Source organism: Mus musculus, chromosome 6 (genome assembly GCF_000001635.26).
Source record: "Mus musculus strain C57BL/6J chromosome 6, GRCm38.p6 C57BL/6J".
In the NCBI taxonomy this organism is placed as follows: Eukaryota; Metazoa; Chordata; class Mammalia; order Rodentia; family Muridae; genus Mus; species Mus musculus.
The window spans coordinates 110,627,457-110,651,017 of record NC_000072.6 but is presented as its reverse complement, the minus strand read 5'-3'; the positions used below and the strand labels follow the sequence as shown (position 1 = coordinate 110,651,017).

General features: G+C 41.0%; 1 protein-coding gene and 1 long non-coding RNA gene across 16 annotated transcripts in view; one reads left to right on the top strand and one right to left on the bottom strand.

The window, feature by feature from the left end:
* Grm7 (glutamate receptor, metabotropic 7) overlaps window positions 1-5,669 on the bottom strand; it is a 921,882-nt gene extending 916,213 nt beyond the window's left edge. For 12 of the 14 annotated variants that reach the window (XR_003956139.1, XR_003956140.1, XR_003956142.1 and 9 more), the window contains exon 1: window positions 4,632-5,669. Coding sequence is in view for 8 of the 14 variants with exons in the window: in XM_006505296.2 (XP_006505359.1) it covers window positions 4,632-5,150 (519 nt within the window). In the remaining 6 variants the exon portion in view is untranslated. The remainder of the gene's footprint in view (window positions 1-4,631) is intronic. The other 2 variants (NM_001346640.1, NM_177328.3) reach the window with 2 other exon arrangements.
* On the top strand, window positions 5,618-23,303 carry Gm20387. 2 transcript variants are annotated; one of them, XR_869356.3, is made up of 4 exons: window positions 5,618-5,722; window positions 6,040-6,153; window positions 9,089-9,223; window positions 9,748-16,977. It is a non-coding gene; the product is annotated as a predicted gene 20387 (long non-coding RNA). The 2 variants fall into 2 exon arrangements; XR_001785349.2 differs by adding an exon at window positions 21,493-23,303 and having other exon boundaries at window positions 5,623-6,153; window positions 9,748-17,652.
* Window positions 23,304-23,561: the final 258 nt, after the last annotated feature.

Genomic DNA, 23,561 nt, shown 5'->3' with positions numbered 1-23,561 from the left:
ATGTGTATGTATGCATGCATACAGTATATGTATGTGGAAACCAGAAGTAATGTTACAGGTCTTCCTCAATGACTTCTCCACCTAATTTTTTGAATTAAGTTCTCTCACTGAAATTGGAATTCACTTAGACACACCATTATGACTAGCTTGTGTTTGGTGGATCCAGACTCAAGCCTTCAGATTTGTTCAATAATCATTTTACCCTCTGAGCTATCCTTGCAGCCCCTAGAAACTACGTTTTAAAGATAAAATCCAGATGACGAAAACAGGGCCTATACAAAGAAAATGGCTTGTTTAGGGTAGCAGTGAATGGCATTCACAGCAGTAGAAAGGCTGGTGCCATTCACCTAAGGTCTTTTTAGATCACATAAATCCTATATGTATATTGAAGCAGTTCAGTTTTACATTCTTAAATTCCAAAGATCTGTGTAAAATTAACATTACGGTAATATTTGTTTCAATTATTTGTAAGAGAGAAATGTTCAGAGACATCCTAATTAAATGAATTGTACATACATAAAATATACATGGAGGTGTCCTCAAAGAGAGCATGTGGATGTCTTCATCTCTTTACTTTCTGCTCTTTTAAAAATGCCCCTTTAAAATTTCCCACTCACCATCTGTTAGGTAAATTTCCTAAAACCCAGTAAAAGTGGAGGCAGAGATTGTTTTAGAGCTGATTCCAAATGGCAGTGATACCTATATTTATGCAATTTTAAAAAGAATAGGTTAGGGTTGCTTAAAAAAGAAGCCCCCCATCATAATATCACATCACCCTGTGAGCTGATCTTCATCACACATACAAACACACACACACACACACACACACACACACACACATGCATACACAGAGAGAGAGAGAAAGAGAGAGAGAGAGAGAGAGAGAGAGAGAGAGAGAGAGAGAGAGAGAGAGTGCACAAGCATATGCCAAGCAATTCTGAGCCCACAGCCTAGATCATGTCACTGCATGCAAAATAGTATTCCAATAGAGTCAGGATGTAACCAAAGTAATTTCTACTCTCTGGGTGTTTTCTCTAAGTCAGTAACAGAGGAGCCTTGATCAGCAATGATCTTCTTTCTCAACACTGTAATGCTTCCTACTCATGGCTATAAAATACTATCCAGGGGAGACTCGTCCTTTGGTCACCACGTTATATAACCTCCCCACTTTAAGCCATTCCCATCCTGTGATTAGTTTTTAAAAATATGTTACTCCTCGTCAGTAATAATTTATGTTTAATCTTTCTGAGCATTAAGAGAGTATTATTCTGCCCGGGCTCAAAAGCAAATCTCCAGAAATTCCTCCCCAATGCTTCTTTGAGGCTGAAAATGCATTGCAGGGCAGTTGCTGTGATTTAATACTACTTGGCAGAGCCCTGGCCACAAGCTAATTTCATTAGCCTCAAATTCCTGGATTAGAAAGACCCACTAGATCTGATTCTTGTTCTCAGACATGTCATTTGCTAACATATTCAGGGAAGATACTGAAGAGAAAAAAAAGGAGGGGGAAGTGGGGAGGGAGGAAGGTAAGGAGGGCAGGAGGCAGACAGAGAGACAGGGAGAGAGAGAGGAGGAGTCTGACCTGACTTTTCCATCCTATCTCTTGCCTTGCACCCTTGCACACCAGTGGGCAGAGAATTCCAAGTGACATGCAGCATTACCTCTGAGTAGCCATCCATGTCCAGCTCCTTATTTTACAGTGTTTCCCACCCTGGCTCTGGCAGAAGCAGCATTTGTTGTACCTCTGACTATCTCATTACCTCCTCCTGGCCCCCAGTGCTCCGCATCCCCTACACTTAGTCTCTAAGTATCTCCTCTCTCAGGCTACAGGCTCATCTCACTATAAATGTATATCTCAACTTATCAGTTTGGCATGGTCCGCACAGCCACCCACGAGAACTGAAGCAAAGAAGAAGAAGAAAAAAAAAAAAAAAAAAAAAAAAAAAAAAAAAAAAAAAAAAAAAAAAAAAAAAAAAAAACCAAATCACTGCAGAGCTGAGAATTCAGTCATTTGGAGGAGTTTATTTTATATAGAGCAATGTTAATTGAACAGAAGCCTGGGGTTCCAGAGGAGCTTCACCTACTCTCCCTTGCCTCTTCCTCTGTTTGAAGGTGCCTATCATTATTCTACCTTAATTCACTTTAATTGTTTTGCAGGATAACAGAACCTGGAAAACTCCTGGAACTTTGGAGGCTAAGGGCCTCTAAAATCACATGCAGGAAAAAAAAAAAAAAAAAAAAAGCTACCAAGTGATATCTACAGAGAAAGAGAAGTATATATTGAGATATATGTTCATATCTATGCACACACACACACTTCAATGTGGGTAATGGCTAAACTAGGGTGCACACTGTTATGCCCAGGGTGCAGCACAAGCCACAAGTTGGAGCATCTCTCCCACTCCCAGCCTCTTCTCAGTAACCGCAGGTGAGAAGCAGGGCCTCTTTTGCCTCAGCTGTACAATCCAACTTGAATAGCTGCAATTTGCAAATTAGAGGAAAATGACAGTGTTTCCTCTGAATGGTTTGGGTTCCAACCCACACTGCTCAGGCTGGCGTTAGTTTCCATCCCTCCCCAGCTCAAGGAAAGAGGGCAAGGAAGTAGAAGACCAGACATTTGTTTCTTTGGAAGTTGCCTCGGTTTTTAAATGCTACTGGGTGAGAAATCAGCTCCCCTGGAGTCCTTTGAACACTGTCCCTAGCTTCATTTGCAATGACTCTCTTGGATATTTCACTCTTCTTCACAGACATCGGTCCATCTGGGGTAATGTCTATGCTCCCATTCAGGAGAAACCCAGGCAGAGAAATAATATTCAAATGTTCAATGCAGAATGAGCATTCCACCTCTCAAGGCTTGGGAGAAGACTGCCAACACACACACACACACACACACACACACACACACACACCTCAGGTATTGTCCCAATCTTCATCTCTTCATTCTTTCTGCAGCTACAGCTCAGCTCCTCCACCCCAAGCTCCCAAACTTCAAGCTTGGAGGTGAACAAAATTCCTTTTAAATGTGATGGCAATAGCCCAGGCTGTTCGAGAATTCAAGCAACCTAGAGTGAAGTCTGCCCTCAAATCACTTTAGGAGAGTGCAAGCAGCAAGAAGTCTCCGGGCAGGCACATTCAGGAGCCATTGGTGTGCTCTGTTGATTAGAAGGGACCCACTAGCTTCAGGGGAGCACTCCTGCTGCTTGAGCACAAAGTTCTCCTGGAGATGATGCAGGTCCTTTGCTGGCCTGGACATCACCCACCAGCAGGTCCCTCATAAAACTCCTACCCTCCGGGAAAGCATGTGAGCAAGAGTCACTTCTTAGACTTGGGCAGCACAATCCTGCAGGCACCAACTTGCACAGCTAAGAGAAAGGGTTGGCTGGATCTGGCTACCACCAAAGGAGTGAGCAAGCCCTGGGTTAATAAGAAAGTCATACTCAAACTGACTTGAGGCAAGAACATGAGTGTGAGAAAAGGAAACAGGGGTTGAGAAATGCCTATGAGGAAGGGAAACCAAACAAGGAAACAGAGAAGCATAAGGACACCTTGTCAGAGTTCCCTGAACTCAATTTCTAACCCTCAAAGCTATCCATTTCTACCCAGTGCAGTGCAGTCTAGGAGACAGAGGCTGCAGGGACCAAAGGCAGAGCACTGCGGTTGGAGCCCTAGATCTGCCTTTTTGAACCCAGGGCATAAGACCTGCATAACCCGCTTTAGCACATCCACTGTTCTTGGGCAGAGCAGACTGAGTTTCCCAGCTTAGAGCCTGGAATTCTGGGTGTGGGGCTGCACTAGTGAGGGAGGGGGACAAGGAGCGCAGGGAGCAGTCAGTGAAAGGGATTTTATTTCGCAGTTAGCATGAGCTCATCCCCAGCTGAGGTCTGAAGTGGCAGCAGAAAGCTAGCTGATCGCCCAGCTCCTGCCACCGGCCGGACTGCAAATGCAATTTAGGCGGTGCACAAAATTGCCAGGAGGAAACCAACTCAGGGGGATCACGTCAGCAGGCGGGGTCTCCCCAGTGGGGCGGATACCCCCATGCCTCTGATGCAGATGGGCTACAGGTCGTAAATTCAACCCCAAAGAGACGGGCAATTATCATCCACATGCGGGTAAACCCCAACCCTCTTTTGAAGAAGGGGTTTCTTGAGGTCTTCGAGAATATTTCCATGGAGTCGAGGTTTCCTAAGTGGCTTGGGCATGGGAAGCTGGGGAGTTGAGAAATGCCATTTTCAAAGCATCTTCTAATTTTTCATATTCCTTGTGTCTAACCTGCTCCCCTAGGAGCCCAGACACTTTTACAAGCCTGTTTCCGAACCATATTTCACTCTAATGCAAACCATTTAAATCATCGCCTTGTTTTTTCCGAAGATTGCTTCTTGTAAATGGGACCATAAATCCGGGGAGTCATGCCGTATGGAGTGGAGCGTGGACAGGGAAAGACATAAAAGAGGAGTAAACTAAGCAAGGAAGATACCTCCTTGGGTGGGGTGGGAGGGATTCGACAGGATCTCCAGGGTAGAAATGTTGGAGTGCTGGCCTGACCCCTGCAACCCATGAAGTCCAAACCAGCTTTTAAGGTTAGAGCGCAGGGAGCCACAGAATGCTCCTCCCCAAAGGGAGCGCCCCCCTACCTGGAAAAGCCTCAAGATGTTGGCTACCATGATGGAGACGGAGCTCCCCGAAGCCCCAATCACTCCAACTACTTTCTCTGGCTTGACGAAAACCGGGGGCTCTCCGTTGGTGCAACGCACGTCGGAGGTGTCCTTCTGGATAAGCGCCTGGACGAAAGTGAGCGACTGTTCGAGCGCATAAGTGTCCCTGGAACAAGTGTCCAGGATCCGCGCGCCTAACGTTACGTTGGGCAGCAGGTTGGGATCGCTGTTGATCTGGTCGAGAGCATAAAGCATAGCTTCCAGCCTGTGGATCCCATTCTCCCTCTTGATGTCGCCGCAGGGCACTCCGCTGGGACCCTTGGCGTGCACTGGGAACAGCCCCCCAAGGGTGACGTCCCCCTCGATCCGGATCGAGTGCGGGGCGTACATCTCCTGGCCGCGCGCCGCCGCCGCCAGCACGCACAGGAGCACCTCCAGCACGCAGCAGGGGAACTTCATCAAAGTCAGGACGCGGAGCAGCTTCCCCAGCTGGACCATGCCGCTCCGGATGCTGCTGCGGTAGCGGCGGCGGCGCTGGAGGGGATGCTGGTGGGCTCTCCCAGGTCCCGGCTTCTCGAGGTGAGCTCCTTTCGGGGGAAGCCCCGGGGACTTCTGTAGGCACAGAGGGTGGAGGAGACAGAGGAGGTGCAGCAGGAGAGGGGTGGGGGGTCCCAGGGCGTCAGCCAGTCTTTGGCACCTGGCACTGTAGCTCCGCTGGCCCGTGCACCAGCTTGCGCTCCCCGCTCCCTGGCTTGCCGCTCGCGCTCTCCAACAGCCAAGCACTGGGGAGAGGGCAGGGATTGCTATCGCTTTAAATGGTCGTTGGGCTCCCTCTCCTCCTCCTCCTCCTCCTCCCACTCCCTCTCTCCCTCCCTTGCTTGCTATCCATCTCTCCCCACCCTTCCCAGCGCCCGCCCTCCCCACCGGTTTGCATCATCACGCAGGGAGGGGCTGCGTGCTGAGGTAAGGGGGGGGGGGTGGAGGAATGGGTGGGTGGCCCGGGAGCCGAGAGGTTGCCTGTTCAGGGGAGTTTCGTGGTCCCCAGGGAATCTGTGGATTTCTGGATACTAGTAAGGGCTAAGTAAGCTCTTGTCCCCAACTCTGTGATGGAAACCTCAGGTTCACCAATACCCACGCCCATGTTCTAGGAACTGCAGACATCCACTTGGGATGAGTCGCGATATTGGTGCTGACTTATGGGGAGCCCCTGAGTCTGATCTTTGACTGTCAGCTCTGGCAGAAAGCTAGGGAGTACAGAAGTGGAGCAGCCAGTGAAAGGGGGCGGGAGGAGAGGAGATTCCAGTCTCTAAAGCTAGCTCAGAAAAATACTGGACATTCTGGAACCGGATTCTTGACTAAAGTCCTTAACCAGAGGCTTCTCCTATAGTAGGTACCCTCTATCCTGGAGGGAAGCTGAAGCCAAGAAGAAATCTAAAGTGGTACTCCACCCTCGATCTTCCTAAGGGCCAAGGCTGGTCAAACTAACCACATTCTTCAGCAGGTCAGTGGGGAAATTAACCACTGATTCAGTCAGTGCTTTTCCTTGCCTTTGCTGCAAGAGGAGACACTAAGAACTCCAGCACTTTCCTCTGTAGTGTTGATAGGTGCACTGCTCCCTTCTACCTATTTTCCAAGATACTCCTGGGCTGGTGACAGTTTTTCTTTACAGTTAAGAAACAGCAGGTAAAGTGGGGGAAGGTAAAAGGAAGTAAAAGGAGCTGGAGAAGTCTCTTTAAAGATGCAGATAGTAGGTTTTTGTGGTTTTGTTGTTGTTATTGTTTGCTTGTTTGTTTTCATTTGCTGCCATGGGATTTGGGGAACAAAGCAAAGAATGCTCAGGCAAGTTTCACTGTAGAAGGGAAAGTACCCCTCCTGAAACTAGCCCATTCATGCAACAAGTGTCCTTAGCTCTCTTACAGGGAAATTTAACATTTCTCTGGGACCTTAACTCAACTCTTGGTAATGTTTTCTGCTGTAGTGTGTAAAAGCTATATTGTACAGATTTGAGGGTGATGGAGAGAAAGCCACAAACAAGAATATGCTTTCTGGTGTTGATGAAGAATCTATTGTTAGATATAATATATAGTTCTGTTATATTGCCTCTACCACCAACTACCTGTGTGTCCTTGGTATTTCAGTGCCTCTGCCTGAATTTTAGTTTCCCCATCTGGAAAGTGATGAGATTGAGTTGGATGTCCTCCAAGTTGTCTTTTAACTAAAATCCTTTGTTAAAATAGGCCATGTCCCTTTGGCTACAGCGTTCTTTTTAGGCCAATATTCTCTGTTGCTTTATGCATAGGGAACCAGGACAAAAAATCTTCAGAACCCATCGCCAACCTTAACTGGCACTGTGGACTTTATGTGTTAGGCCAGGTGCTTCTGCTGGGCATCTGTTCTTCTTCCACATATGAATAGTCCATCACTTTCATTTGGGACATGTTCCTCGCTATTTCAATGCTTATGGTTTGAGAACGGAGCCCTCTTCCTATAATGTAGGTGTGGCTTATTAGTTCATGTGATCATTCTAGCCATAGTGCCATGGTCAAAAGAGAGAATAAAGGTCAACCAGAGTCTGAAGAACTCATCTTTGCCTTTGGTGGAGAAGCCAAAACAGAGGCCAGAGACTGGAGCTGGAGGTGGGGCTATCACTGCACCTGGTCACATCTCTGTAAAGTTGGGGGAAAAAAATAGGCCCTCTGCTTAACCCCTTCCTGTCCCTCTTTTGGAAAACTATCATGCTTTTCTGATTTTCCAAGTACAAGATATTTTACTGTCATCTTCAATGAAACTGTACTGTGATTCACATGCAAATTATATACATTATGCATATCAGTCACCCACTGTCTTGATACCTACTACAGCAATGTACACCCAGCATAATTACATATCATGGTGGCTCCTGCAGTGTGCAGCCAGTCTGTACATTGAGGATGTGCTCTGTGTTTGAATCCCAAACTGAGGTAGAGAGCAATGAAGACAGGGATGGAGAGGGGTATGATAGAGTGGATAGGGTCAGAGATGATACTGATGGGAGAAAGGAAGGAGTAAAAGAAAGAGACACAGAGATAGGGGAATGCATAGTCTAGAAAAACACATAGAGTGGGGGACAAATAGAAAGTCATCTCAATAAATTACTTCAGAACTCCCCCCATCCCCTATCCAGGCATACTTGAAGCAATATTTCTAGGGTTTTCCACTTATATGCATATGTGTTTTCTTTCTATTGTTTGAAGTCAAGAGCAGTCTTGTAACTCTTCTATTGTAATGCCCTACATCAGAATGCTGAGTGAAGTAGTTGGGATAGGGATTCTGTCAATATAGAGTTGTCGAAGCTGCAAAAGAAGAAAAAGCAAATGGAACAACTGAAAGGAATACAGTCAACAGCACACGAGGACAAGGATGCCTGATTTTAAATACCAGTGGCTTGGGCTCTCTTTAGTGAAAATGGAATCTTTCTTTTATTTTGAATTTCATGCTATGCTTTAGAAAGTTGCTACCAAATAGTACTCAGGGATGAGTTACAAGTAATCACTAGTTTTCTCCTGCACATGTATTCATCCATTCTCTCCCATTGCCCTCTCCCATCCCATGATAGTCCCATGAATACCTTTAAGCCATCTGTGCCACCCCAAATGCCACCCCATTCAGTGGGTGTTTTCTTGTGATGGCTAGTTTTATGTCAACTTGACACAAGCTATAGTCTCTGGAGAGGAGACAGCCTCAATTGAAAAATTGGCTTTATAAGATTGGGGAGGAGGCAAGCATTGCTATAAAATTTTTTCTTAATTAGTGATTAGTGTGGGAATGCCAAGCCCATTGTAGGTGGTGCTATCTCTTGGTGTGTGGTCCTCAGTTTTATAAGAAGGGAGGTTGAGAAAGACTTGAGAAGCAAGGAAGTAATTATCATTTCTCCATGGCCTCTGCATCAGCTCTGGCCTCTAAATTTCTGCACTGTTTGAGTTCCTGTCTTGATTTTCTTCAGTGATGAACTATGATCTAGAAGTATAAGCCAAATAAACATTTTCTTCCTGTACTTGCTTTCAGTCCTGGTGTTTCATCACAATAATAGTAACCCTAGCTAAGAGCCCTTTCTCTTTGAGGATTCTCCCTAAACATCTGGCAGCTAGTATCATATCCCTTGTAGTAAGCTATTTGTGTATATGTCTGACTTCTCTGCCAAGTTGTAAGATCCTTAAGGGTAAGAGCTAGAGTGTTAATTTTCTCTTCATCCAAGACAATGTTTCCAATGATGTCTGTGTCTAAGTTTCACTCATATATTGAAATGAATCAGAAGTGGTTCAATCTGAGCTGTCCTTACCTGGCAGTGACCAGAACCTCAAATGGACAGAGCACATAAATTTCTCATCTCTTAGTCATTATGCACAGTTTCTGGAATATAATGGATAATTAATGTTCTTTAAAATACTTTTGTTTAGAAAAAATGGAAGTCTGAAACAGCTTTACCTTAAGCACTTGATCAACTACATGAAAGTATAGATTGATTCTTCTGGATTTAAGACCTCACTTTTTGACCAATAGCTGAGCTTGCTGCCATGGGCTGCCTGAACAAGGTAAGAGTCACTGAGATCCGTTTTTAGGTAGACATTGGCATCTCTGAACTATATAGAAAGCAAAATTTATTACTAGAGAAAGAACATGTGATACTGAGTTTACAGAATCTCTATGCATTTCGAACACACAGCATCACATTTATTTTTATATATGAAGCCACAGTGGAGAACCTAGCCCTTTATAGTAGGCATTTATTTTTCATTGGAATTATAAATTAAAATCACCCTGTAAAAATTGTTCAGGTAGAACTGGGATAATGATTATTATAAGGGCAGGTGTAACTGAAAAAGAATCGAGCTTTATCCACAGAGATAATACATTATAAAAGTGTCTGCAGGCTTGCTTCTGTACCATCATCCATCTCTACTCATGGTCTCATAAAAATATCTTACTGAACATAAGAGTTCCTCCCTATTTTTGTTGAATTTTATTAAAAGATTTAGCTCCATTTTTTTTTAGATTTTTAAACCTTTATTTTATGTATTTGAGTGTTGCCCAAATGTATGTTTGTGTTTGTATGCAGTACCAAGAGGCCAGAGAAGAATTGGATGTTCTCCAGTCCTGGAACTGGAGTCATGGATATCTGTGAGCGACCACATTGGTCCTGGGAGACCAACCAACCAACCAACCAACCAACCAACCAACCAACCAACCAACAGCAAAATCAACAGCAAAAGCATCTAGTTTTCGGCAAGAGCATAAAATGCTCTTAACCACTGAGCCATATCTCCTGCCTCAATTTCATCTGATTTTTTTTTCCTATGATTTCACTTTCCATCATACTGTGTGGAAAACACTTTCTACTTTTAATTTCTGTCTGTTGCATATGTGTGTGGGTGTCTGCAGGCCAGAAGAGGGCATAGTTATCTCATGTAGCTACCACTGCAAGCAATCTTGAGCATCTCAGCATGGGTGCTGGGACCCACACCTCCTCAGGATCAGCAAGAGCTCTTAGCTGATTAGCCAAACCCCAATATCTTTTCTGTATATATTTAATTCTAATTTGTAATCTACCAAGCTACCATTAATTTCTGCTTCCTTTTTTTCCTATATGTGAGCATATATGTGTATATGCTAAGTATATATCTAGGTAAGGCCTAGAAGTAGTTGTCAGCTCTGGAACAAGATTTACAAGTGACTGGTAAGGTACCGAATTTGACTGCTAGAATCTGAACTCAGGTCTTCAAGAGCAGCAAGTCGTATTAGCTGCTGATGCATCTCTCCCCCGCTTAGTAGCATTTCTTAAGCTAAAACAATCTAAATATCATTCCTTTCTTCATACATATATCCAGCCACATGTTTTGGATTTTTTTTCTGACATAGTATCTCAAGAATCCATTTTTCCAAAAATAAGATTGACCTTCTTGCCGGGTGGTGGTGGCACACGCATTTACCTTTAATCCCACACTTGGAAGGCAGAGGCAGGTGGATTTCTGAGTTGGAGGCCAGCCTGGTCTACAAAGTGAGTTCCAGGACAGCCAGGGCTATACAGAGAAACCTTGTCTCGAAAAACCATAAAAGAAAAAAAAAAATGACAGTCTTATCCTTTTACCTCCTAAGCATGGGGAACAAACATGGACTCATCACGGTTATATACAGTGCTGGGGATTGACCTTCATACTTCTCCTATGCTCACAACCATCTGCAACTTTACTTCAAGGATTATGTTTATCTTTTCTGAACTTTCTTAGAACCAGGCACATGATGCACATACACATGCACAGGCAGAATTCTCATATGCATAAATTGAAAATAAATAAAAATTCACCTAGTGAATTCTATCTTCAGATAGAATAGAATGGAGACAGAATTAAAATGGACATTCACACTTACTTTACATTATTAAATATGGTCACTTTTCCCTGGAGAAAAAGACACTATTACATTTTGTGTTGTATTTTTCTGAGATTCATTTTTTGGTAGATATATTTATGTCATTTAACTATCATCTATTCCTCATATTTCTTTTTTCTTATTGTTAAAATATCTGGTATTGCACAGAAATACATAGTAAAAGCCTCTGCAGGCCAGGTCAAAAGTCACTTCCCTTGATCGTCTTATCTTCCTTTATAAAGGTCTATTTTGCTTTAGGAACTCAAGTAAGTGGTACACAAGACAAGTTTTAGAAGATTATTATTATTATTATTATTATTATTATTATTATTATTATTATTATTTTGGTTTTTCGAGACAGGATTTCTCTGTATAGCCCTAGATGTCCTGGAACTCACTCTGTGGATCAGGCTGGCCTTGAACTCAGAAATCCACCTGTCTCTGCCTTCCAAGTGCTGGGATTAAAGGCATGTGCCACTACTGCCCGGCTAGTAGAATTTCTTGGGGGTTGCGGTTTGATGTGTTTGTAGATATGCCACCCAGGATCACAGTAGCCTCTTTCCTAGCTGCCTGCAGATATAGAGTGAAAGAAACCCAGTGTTCCTTATTTTTCTGTGTCATTACATAAACTATAAACCTCATTGTTTAGATGTATTTATTTGAGATTTCTCCTACTTGTAAGCAAATATATGATATAACTAAATGTATGTCATTATTAAGGCTAAGGAGGTGGCTCAGTGCTCAAGTGCATATACTGCTCCTGGAGAGGACCCAAGTTCAGTTTGCAGCACTCTCTTCCAGTGTCTCATAACCAACTGTCACTTCCCATTATGGACTCTGGAAACCGGTACTCACTCTGGTTTATACCTAAATATAGCTGTATACATATATACACATAATTGAAGCTAATGAAAAAATAATTCAAAAAGACTTGCTGTGAGGACTGAAGGAATGGTTCAGCAGCTAAAAACACTTCCTACTCTCTGAGGGGATTTGTGTTAGGTTTCCAGCACCCATCTGGTTACTCACAGCCATCTGCGACTTTAGTTCCCTGGATTCTGATGGCCTTTACTGAACTTTCTTAGAACCAGACACATGATGCACACACACACACACACACACACACACACACACACACACACACACACACACACACACAGGCAAAATTCTCATATACAGAAAGTGAAAGTAAATAAAACTATATTTTAAAAATTATATCAGCATTAACAAATACTATATTAGTATATTTGTGTTAAGGTTGACTGTTGTCCATGGTGCTTTGTTCATCCTGATCTCAGTGATCCAACCCATTTCTCCCTTTACTAGAGAGAGAGAACATTACTCACTGGCCCTTTGGGTAAGAGCATGAGGCTAATTTAGAGAAAATCATAGTAATGAAGAGGATTCATTGCATAATGCTAGACCTCTCTTCCATACCATATTTTATTGACCTTAAACATGTATCCCTTCCATAGATGTGAGTAAGTATAGAGATGTTGGCTGGAGTCTGCATGGGGGCACTTTGACTGAGCTTACCCTACACTACCTGAGTGGGTTCTGAGTTGTAGGGAAGAGTTGAGGCACCACTCTGAGGATGGAAAAGCACAGCCTGAGACATGAGAAAGCTTGAGCTGGTCGGAGAGGCCTTTGGCAGGAGAGTAGGTTAAACCTCTGTAGGTGAAGGCGTTCTCCATGGTGCCCCACAGTGGCTCTTGGTGAAAAGAGATAGTCCATGGTTTTAAACAGGTTATTGTTGTGTCCGAAAATGGATGCATAAAACCATACCCCACTTCTCAGGGTGGGTCTGAGATTAAATACTTTTTGTGGGAAGAAATGTTTGAGAAGGGAAGCTTATTGGCTAAGCCCTCCTGGCCTCTAGGTACCTCATGGAGCCTGTTCTGGGCCAATGTAACCTAGGACACATTTTTTTTTTTTTTTTTTTTTGATGTGAGAAGCATGGCAAGTGTTCCAAGTCAGGAGTTTTGCAGGAAGCTGGAAGATGGTTAAGCCTCAGGTGTGTGCCCACTGAGTCTCCTGGTCTTGACCTGCTCTATGTTACCAAACTTCCTGGAATGGTTTTATGTCCTACAAATAAGAGAGCAGCATGATGGACTTTTTACTTGTCAAGCAAAAGATTTTCTCTTCCTTTCCAGTCAAGCCATCCTGGAAGCACTCATATTCTACCCTATTTCCCAAATCTCTTCAATGACTTCTTAAATTGGCCGTGGATGGGAATTCAATGTCCAGAAGCTTCCATTTTTACAATATGAACAGAAATGTCAGAGAATTAAATGAAGCCACAGAAGGAAGCAGGTTCAGATGTAAAACAAAGACGAGAGGCCCAACATGGTCCCTTGAGAATGAGTTCAGTCACACTTCAAGCTCCATTCACCACTGCATATTCCATCTTCCTGTGCACTAACTTCTTTCATTTTCTTGGGTTGTTTCTTTTGTTTGTTTGTTTGTTTGTTTGTTTGTTTTATCTGATGTCGGTTTTCATGTATCTCAGACTGGCTTTGAATTTGCTGTGGTAGGGATGAAAACCTTGAGTTCCTGATCCTCCTGTGTCTACTTTCTTTTTTTTTTTTCCTTTTTTTTATTAGGTATTTTCCTCATTTACATTTTCAATGCTATCCCAAAGGTCCCCCATACCCACCCCCCCAATCCCCTACCCACCCACTCCCCCTTTTTGGCCCTGGCATTCCCCTGTACTGGGGCATATAAAGTTTGCAAGTCCAATGGGCCTCTCTTTGCAGTGATGGCTGTGTCTACTTTCTAACGGATGAAGTTATACACATACTCTACCACATTTGGCTGTTTCATCATTTGGAAAAGCTATTTTGAGTTGGTTCTTGCATAATCAACAGTGTTAATTAGACAGTTACAGCTTAAAGATAAGCAGATAACTAAATGTATAAGCTACTGATTATTAGACTTCCCTGAGAAGGAATTGTTGAAAGTCTATAACTTGGTCATAATAGAATAAAATGGCCTTCAAGTCAGCTCCCCAGGTGACTACAGACCTTGAGGAGATAAGAGCAAACATGAAATGATCATTTTATAGGAAAATAAAATGAAAACATAGTAAGGGAAAAATATAGGTAATTAGTCTTTAGTCTTTTTTTTTATTACGTATTTTCCTCATTTACATTTCCAATGCTATCCCCAAAATCCCCCATATCCTCCCCCCCCACTCCCCTACTCACCCACTCCCACTTTTTGGCCCTGGCGTTCCCCTGTACTGGGGCATATAAGAATGTAATTTCTTATGTTCATCCTTAACAAGTCATATGGCAATGGAACTGGGATGAGTGCACATGTGTGTTGTTTGTTTGTTTATTTATTTATTTATTTATTTATTTATTTATTTTGGTTTGGTGTTTGTGTATGCATATGCACATTTGCATTTGCACAATCAGCAAACAAGCAAGGGTGAGTACACATGTATGTGGAGTTTAGAGGGTTTTCATCAACAGGTGCCTTTGTCAGTCACTATCCTATTTATTTATTTATTTATTTATTTATTTATTTATTTTGAGAAAGAATAGGGTTTCTCATTGAACCCAGAGGGCTTCAACTTACCTGTGCTAACTGGTTAGCAAGCTCTAAAGATCATTTTGTCTCAATCTTCCCCTGGCTGGATTTCAGGGGCTTCACTGCAATCTGTAGGCTTTTAAATGGTTTCTAGGCATCAGACCTCATGTGTTCTTGCTTTTGTGGCAAGTATTTCATTGACGGTCCATCTCTTGCTTTTCTATGTAAAAGCTGAAACAATGCTCTGAGCATAATGATCTACCACTGTCATCCCAAATAGCATGGACACACAGTCAAGGGAAATGCTGTATGTAATGCTAGTCTTTTTCTATACAGAATGCTCCGAATTAGCAAGAGATAATGGAGGAGCTTTGTTTCACAACAAACAACAAAACACCTCCACCACCATCATCAAAATGCTGATCCATAGCAATGAATATTTTTAGTATTTTTACTCCAGTAAGGACCCCAAAAAAGTGGGATACATAGTAAATGATAAGTCCTAGTTATCCGAAGTTCCATGTATGTGTCTGGGTATAGTGACGATCAGCCGTAACCTCAACATTTTGGAAGCAGAAGCAGGCAGATGAATTAAAGACAGTCTGAACTGTGGTGAGTTCCAGACCAACCAGGGCTGCATTGCTGTCTCAAAAAAAAAAAAAAAAAAAAAAAAAAAAAAAAAAAAAAAACAAGTGGTGTGTCTCATCCCTATCAGTTTTCATTTGGTGGTACATACACTTGTGACATATGTCTTTGAACATGCTGCTTGTACTTTTTCAGGTCTGTTCTTGTACACTGGATTCTGTTGTGATTTAATAATGTACCTCGGTCAACCACTGCTAAAGCACCAAAAGTTCAAAGTTCAAAATTTGCTTACATGAAGCTCAAATCTAATATTTTACCTGAAGTGTACAAAGGGATATTTTCCTTTCTGATTATGAATTGATTCAGTTAACATTACTTTTTACTAAAAGCCCGGTTTTATGAGTCTCTTGACAGATTATCTAACCCAGGTGGTCAGCCCTAAACACAGGCAATATAAAATGGGCTTGTTAGTTACAGACAGACAGACAGACAGACAGACACACAAAGAGAGAGAGAGAGACAGAGACAGACAGAGAGAGAGAGAGAGAGAGAGAGAGAGGCAGAGACAGAGACAGAGACAGAAACAGAGAAACTGAGAGGCAGAGAGAAGCAGAGAGAGAGAGACACAGACAAAGAGAAAGAGAGAGATTACACACATATGTGTATACGTAACAATAATAATTATAGAAGACGAGGTCATGAACTTTAGGGAGAGTCAGGGAACAAGGAAAATGTTGGAAGGAAGTGAAGAGGATGAAAATGATGCAAATATGTGAAATTCTCAAGAGGGTAAAAAATTGGAATGCCAAATAATCATCCTTTCTTTAAAATTTCCAAACTTTTCCTTCTGAATTAACTTTGTGTACTTTAATATAGAGAATCGTGGTATTATATGTTTACCTTTTGCATAATCAAAACATTAGGCATTTCTCTGTTTCATCCTTCTTAGTAGATCAAAGGAGAATGTCCACAACAGTGGTTGATATCCATGGTTTATTGAAAATTCAAGTTATAATTTTAAGTTCACCTTGTAAGATATTTTAGAAGCTTGCTTCTCTGATCGATGTCTCCAATCTTTAACTTCCTATCCACATTGAAATTGTATAGGCAAATATGATGCCAATTTTGTAGTGAAATTATTCTTCACTATATATTCTACAATTTCAATCGGGAGTCATTCAGATCACATCTTATAACTTCTCCCTGCAAAACATATATGTAAACCAAGAAAAATGAGTTCCAATCAATTTTCTTCTTTTTATTTTAAAGGAATCTTATATTATACACACTAGTTCTTCATTTATAGTATCTAGCCTCCCTCATGTTTCTCCATTTCAATTCATCTCACACGTTCCCCTCTTAAATTCAGGACTTTGTCTTTGATATTGTTGCATGTATTCTTCCCTTATACAATGCTTTCCATGACTTCCTCCAAAATTCATCAATTTGTTATTGTTATTTGTATAACATAAGTTTTTATGTACTTGTACCCAGGGCTGACTATTTGGTATTGAGCAACCTGTTCAGGAGCTTGATTTTATAGAAACTGATACTCCTTCACTCAGTGGCCATTGGCCACCTGTCACTCTTCATCTATGGATGAGGACATGTGGAATATTGTCTATCTAGTCTAATTTCTGAAGGAGAGAACAGCAAGAATCTTTTGTGAACCTTAATTCATCCAATCACGATTGACTTAGTATATCCGCTCCAGCTGTGATAACCTAACTGGCCATAAATTTATCATTTCCCTTGCTGTCAAGCAGGAAATCAGAATAAAAGAAGCTTCAGCTATATCTTATAAGAAGATTCTTACGACTGTTATACTCCAAGAAGAGGAACAAATGAGGTGAGTCCAGCGAATGGTATTGTGTGCTGCCTGGTACAACATTTTACCCCCATGCTGAGTTTGGAAGATAACTACTTTGACAGGAGAGAGATCACCCTTCTAGGACACCTAGAAACCACACACACAGTCATTCTCTTTATCTGCTTCACTCTCTTGATCTCAGTCCCTCTTTCTTTCTCACTCTCATTCTCTCTCTAGATTTTTCTCTCCAGCTCTTTCTGTCTCTCTCCCTCTTCCAAAATTTGCATAGAACTTGTCTGACTTTTTGCTAAGCACTGTATATGAAAACAGGTTAAAGAGCTGGAAACCCAACGTGGTGGGAGATCAACTTTAGTGAATGACTGGAGATCATACACATAGTTCTTGGGGACATTCAGTTTCTGACTCTCCAGAAATTATAAATCTTGAAGAATACTCAAAATATTATTCAATGGTGATGCTAAACACTCTCAAAAGTCTTTGAAACAACTAGAAAAGGACTAAGTTGATCTAGATTCACTATTGCCAATAGAAAATCATCAAGATATTTTTCTTCTTTCTCTTGCTTTTGACTTTTAACTTCTTATGTGGCCCAGGGTGTCCTGCAAATCTCTCCATGGCTGAAGTTGACCATATTCCATCTTCCAGGTACTAACATTACAATCATCTAACATGCCTGGTTTCATACAGTGGTGGAAATAAATCCCAGGGCTTTTGAATCTGGAAAAGTACTATACCAACTGATTGACACCAAGGCCAATGGCCTTTAATGGATGAACATAAGATATAAGTGCCCCACTATGATAGATTTGTTATATTCAGGTTTGATATATATTGTGGTGTCATTTATAAAATGGGCAAAAATATCTAGTTAATAAAACAAATTTTGGAATGATCAACTGGGAATCAGCCCACAAGTGAAATAGGACTGCAAGTTAGACAGAATACTAAATATTTTCTATGGTCTTTGAAATTATATGGGGAAAAGTCTTTTGCAGATGCGATTAAATAAAATGTTAATTAATTGACCCAAAGATAGATTATTCAGTGAGTTTACTGAAATTAGTTCAGTCCCTCAAAAGAAAAGACCTTTGATTTAAAAAGAAGCCAGAGATTTCAGGTATGAGAGGGATTTTACCCAAACAAGACACTTCCCTTTTGAGATGGCTAAATATATGCAAGGATCTGAGAGTGGGCACAGACCCTCTATGTCCCTTGGAAGGTGGCTAGAGAGAAGGCAGGAAAATTAATCCCATCTTCACAAGGAGCAAAGGTCTACTAACAATCTAGAGACCACTGAAAGAGGACTCTTCCCTTAAAGTTTTTGGATAATAGGTTGCTAGCTGATACCTGCAGCCTTGTTATACTAAGGAGGGAATCTATGAACATCATTACACTGTGTTTGATGATCAGAACAATGAGATTAAACATTGTAGGTTTAAGCCATTATAGCTGTCTCTTGTGAGAATAGGCCGGGGCCTAGCAAACACAGAAGTGGATGCTCACAGTCAACTATTGGATGGATCACAGGGCCCCCAATGGAGGAGCTAGAGAAAGTATCCAAGGAGCTAAAGAGATCTGCAACCCTATCGGAGGAACAACATTATGAACTAACCAGTACCCCAGAGCTCTTGACTCTAGCTGCATATGTATCAAAAGATGACCTAGTCGGCCATCACTGGAAAGAGAGGCCCATTGGTTAGGCAAACGTTTTATGCCCCAGTACAGGGGAATGCCAGGGCCAAAAAATGAGAATGGGTGGGTAGGGGAGTGGGGGGGGGGACTTTTGGGATAGCATTTGAAATGTAATTGAAGAAAATACGTAATAAAAAAAAAGAAAAAAAAAGAATTTTATTTTGTTTTTAAGACATAGCAATAAAGAACTTCTAAAAAATGTGTCTTAAAACATTGAACATTTTAAGGGCCAATAAGGTTAGCCAGCTGCTAAACATTCTTCCTTCAAGACATGGATTCCACCACAATGACCCACATCGTGGAAGGAAAAATATTGACTCTTCCAAATTGTCCTCTTTTCTCTACACACATGACTATCATAAATGATGTAATGAACAATTTCTTCCAAAGTTGAATGATTTGAAAAATACACAAGTACAGTTAGTTACTTGAAAATACTTTTTAAAAGAATGAATAAATGTCTACAGATGAAAAGTAAAACAGAAAATCCAGTATTCATAATCCAAAGTCTCCATGTAGCGTCAGTTGTATTTTGTGAGAGAAATGATCCTGAAGTGGTTGATGAAACAATAATCAAAATAGAAGAGACCTGCCTCTCATAGTACTTTCTAAAATACATCTTAATACATTTTAAACTATGGAACATTCTGCCAGTCATAGAATTAAAGCAAAATAAAAGAAAAATGTTACCTAGAAAGTTAACCAATATGTAAAAACAATCAACACATTTTTTCCAAATCAAAGAGCCATTCAAAAGAAATACAATGAGGAAAATATTTTAAATATTTTAAATTGGTGTAATGTAACTAACAGATCTTAAGGAGATGCTTATAAGAAAAGGAAATCAAATCCAATCATCTAAGCTCTAAATTAAAACATAGAAAAATAAAAGTTAAGGAAGCTCACAGGAAGTAAAAAATTGGAACAGGGAGCACAATGACACAAAATATGAGAGAAAATATAGAAAATTAAAAATGCCAAAATCTGATGTGTGAATAGACATCTGGTCTATGACTATACAAATAAAGATCAACAAGAGACAGTGGAATGGGAAGTGTGCAGACATTGCCAGTGTAGAGGGAGAGACCATGGCTTGACCTCAGACACACTAAAGGACAATGTGGATGATGCCATGGCCCAGGATGAGTAACAGATGAAAAGGTGCAAATTCTTTGAAGGTTCCATGCTATCAAAACTGACTCAAAAGGAAAAGTAAATTTATGTCTCTCACGTTTATGACCATAAGTTTTCAGAAAGTGCTGCCTCTGGCAGGTGGTGGGAGTAAAAATTAACTGAAAAAGGGCACAAGAGGTCTTATTAAAGGTACAGAAACATTCTAAAACTGATTTATGATAATGGCTCCACAACTTGGTAAAGTTAGTAGAAATTATTAAATTGTACACTTGCAATCGATGGTTTTCATAACTAAAATGTATCTCAATAAAGCTGTTTAAAATAAGATATATGAAATAATATATTTTAAAAATACTTCCCTGAGGAAGAATTACAGGTCCAGATGAATATAATAAAACATTTAAGGGGGAAGCATCAATTTTTCTCAAGCCTTTTCAGAACATGGAAGAGACAAGAGAAGCAATGTAAAGAAATCAAAAATATGTGTAATCTGATGACCTTTTATATAAATCAGGTTATAATTCACACATGTATATACATTGAGAATAAAGAATTGATATATATATATATATATATTTTATATATATCAAAGAAGATATACATATGAAACATATATATGAAAAATTCTAAATATTATTATTATCATTATTACTATTACTATTATTATTATTATTATTTACTTTGGTTAAGTTAAGTCATAAAATTATGCACTCATCTGTCATGCAATTCAACCTTTTTATATCCATTCAAGATAGAAAATTTGATATTTGCAGATATTTGTATGCACATTGCATTGTTTAATATATTGACAAAATACAATGAAGTTAGACATTTGTCAACAGCATAAAGAGGTTGAGCTAGATATACACAACTGGTCAACGTGCAGAAAATAAAAAATGACAGGACTCACAGCCACAAAAAAATAAGGATATATACCATACTCCCTCCTCCCTAGGTTCAGGAATCATTATAGCAGAGGGTTTGGAAAGGATGTGAGAAGCAGACATAGTAGATGACTACAAAGAAGCAGTGCCTTCTAGATACAAGGCAGCAGCTGCAGGGATAAACTCACAGAATTTGAAACAACACACCCAAGGCCTACACAAACTCAAGCCAGACCAAATTCTAACATGGAGCAGGGAAGCAGAATAAAGTGTCACTCCCAATTGAGGAGTTATGGGCAATTGGTATCACTGGAATAGTGACAATAAGGTGTCTTTAAGAATGTAGCCCTTGCTGAGTCAGCCATCACTCTCCAGTGGTAAAGGACACATGCCCAAGAAAGTATGGCAGAAAAAGTTGGTCTCGATAGAAACACATAACTGCAAACGTAGGGAAGGAAACGTGGATCTGGGAAAGGTTTGAATAAAAATGAAATTAAAGAAGTGACTTACTGTTAGCCTTCTACTGGGAATCTCTTCTCTTTTAAAATAATGATTTTTTTATTTATATGTATATGCATGTTCATATGTATGTATGTATAAATGCACATATGTGCCCTTGGACATGTGAGGGGGCACTGAGTACTCCTGGGATTATAGTTATGAGCAGTTGTAAGCCACCATGCGGTTTCTGGGAACTGCCTTTACTAGAGTGTCCAGTGTTCTAATTAATGGTCCAAATCTTTAGCTTTGCGGAATGTGTTTTTGTTCATTCCAGACTGAGGTGGCAGCAACAAAACAAAACCCAAGGAAGCAATTCGACCTATACCCAGCTTGATGAGCCTATCTGCCCCCCCCCCCCCAAGGTTACTTGTGGAAACCTAAGTGATTGAAAGGCAGCTGTACCCTGCAAAAGCCTCTGCTGGCATGACTGACTACTCACAAAAGCAGTGTCACTGTAGCTCCTTGAACAACCTTCAGCTAGTTACAACACAGAGGAACACAATATCCTCTATAATTGTTCATAAACCTGGAGAGGTGGCCCCATGATTCTTATCAGTTTTGTGAGCTCCTGAGTTTTATAAGTTTCATGTGCCTGGTAAGCTTTCCTCTTCTGTCAGGGAATGTTTGTATCAAAATACACAAGATATAATTCACAGACCATATGAAGCTCAAAAGAAGGAAGACCAAAGTGTGGATGCTCCAGTTCTTAATAAAAGGGTGAAAAATACTCACCAGAGGTAGAGAGTGGGAGGAAATTGGAAAGAAAAGAGGTGTGGAAGGGGAAAAATGGGGCGGGGGCAGGTCAGGTATGTGAGGAAGCAGGATGATATACAGAGGGTCAGGAATTTGATCACAGGTGTATAGCAATGGGAATGGGGAACTGGGGGTAGCCACCAGCAAGTCACAGATGCCAGGAAAGCAAGAGTCTCCCAGGACCCAACAGGGATGAGTTAGCTGAAATGCCCAACAAAGGGGGGGGGAGAGCCTGTAGAGACCATATCCAGAGGTTAGGCAAGGCCTCCAGTTGGGGTATGGGGCCACCCATTCATCTCCAAATTTTTAACCCAGAATTGATCTTGTCTAAAGGAAATACAGAGAGGAAGTATGTAGCAGAGACTGAAGAAAAGGCCATCCAGAGATTGCCTCACTTGGGAATCTATCTCATATATAGCCATCAAACCCAAACACTTATTGTGGATGCCACAAAGTGCTTGCTGACAGGAACTTGCTATAGCCATCTCCTGAGAGGCTCTGCTTCAGCCTGACAAGTACAGAGGCAGATGCTCACAGCCAACCATTGGACTGAGCACGGGGTCCCCGATGGAGGAGTAACCCTATAGGAAGAATAACAGTATCCAATAACCAGACCCCCCCACACATCCCCAGGAGATCCCAGTGACTAAACCACTAGCCAAAGAGTACACATGGAGTGACCCATGCCCCCAGAGGCATATGTAGCAAAGGATATCTTTGTGGGGCATCAATGAAAAGAGAGGCCCTTGGCCTTGTGAAGGCAAGATGCCCCAGTGTAAGAGAATGCCAGGGTGGGGAGGCAGGAGTGGGTGTGTGGGTAAAGGAGCACCCTCATAGAAGCAAGGGGAGGGGGTATGCGATAGGGGATTTCTTGAAAGGAAACTGTGAAAAGGATAATATTTGATATGTAAATAAATAAAATATGAAACCAAACCAAACAAACAAACAAAAATGAGAGAGATTACCTACTCAAGCTGTTATCACAACAGAAACAAATTCCTAAAACAGTAATATAAATGAAAGGTAGTCAGAGACACAGGCATGTACCACAAATATCATTTACTTGACAGTCCAGTAAATTAACATATAGGCAAAGCTGCTCAAACTACAGCTGGGTATAAAAAATGGTCTGAGGAAAAAGTGGTTCATGATTTATGTTCATTGTGATGTAAATGTTATACAACTTGACTGTTTTAATTATTACTTTGTAAATTTTTACATAAACTTTTTCCCTTTATAAACTTATCAACCTATGTACTTAACTGAAATGCATTTTAATACATTTAAATTATGCCTCCAAAGGTAAAACCTAATAAAAATATTTAAATAACCATTCACTCTTAGTAAATGAATCAACTCACTTTTTAAGATAAATTTTATTTTGGCTGATGTGTGTCTCTGAGCATATGTATCTTCAGGTGCATGTAGGTGACATAGAGGCAGTAAATTGATCTTCAGAAGATACAGTTGCACATTGAGGTGGTTAGTGGAGAATGAACCAGCTCTTCTACAAGAACAGCAAGTGTCAGCCAAACCAACACTGCATCCCCTCAAATTAAAAAGACAACACATCCATAAATTTAAGAATAT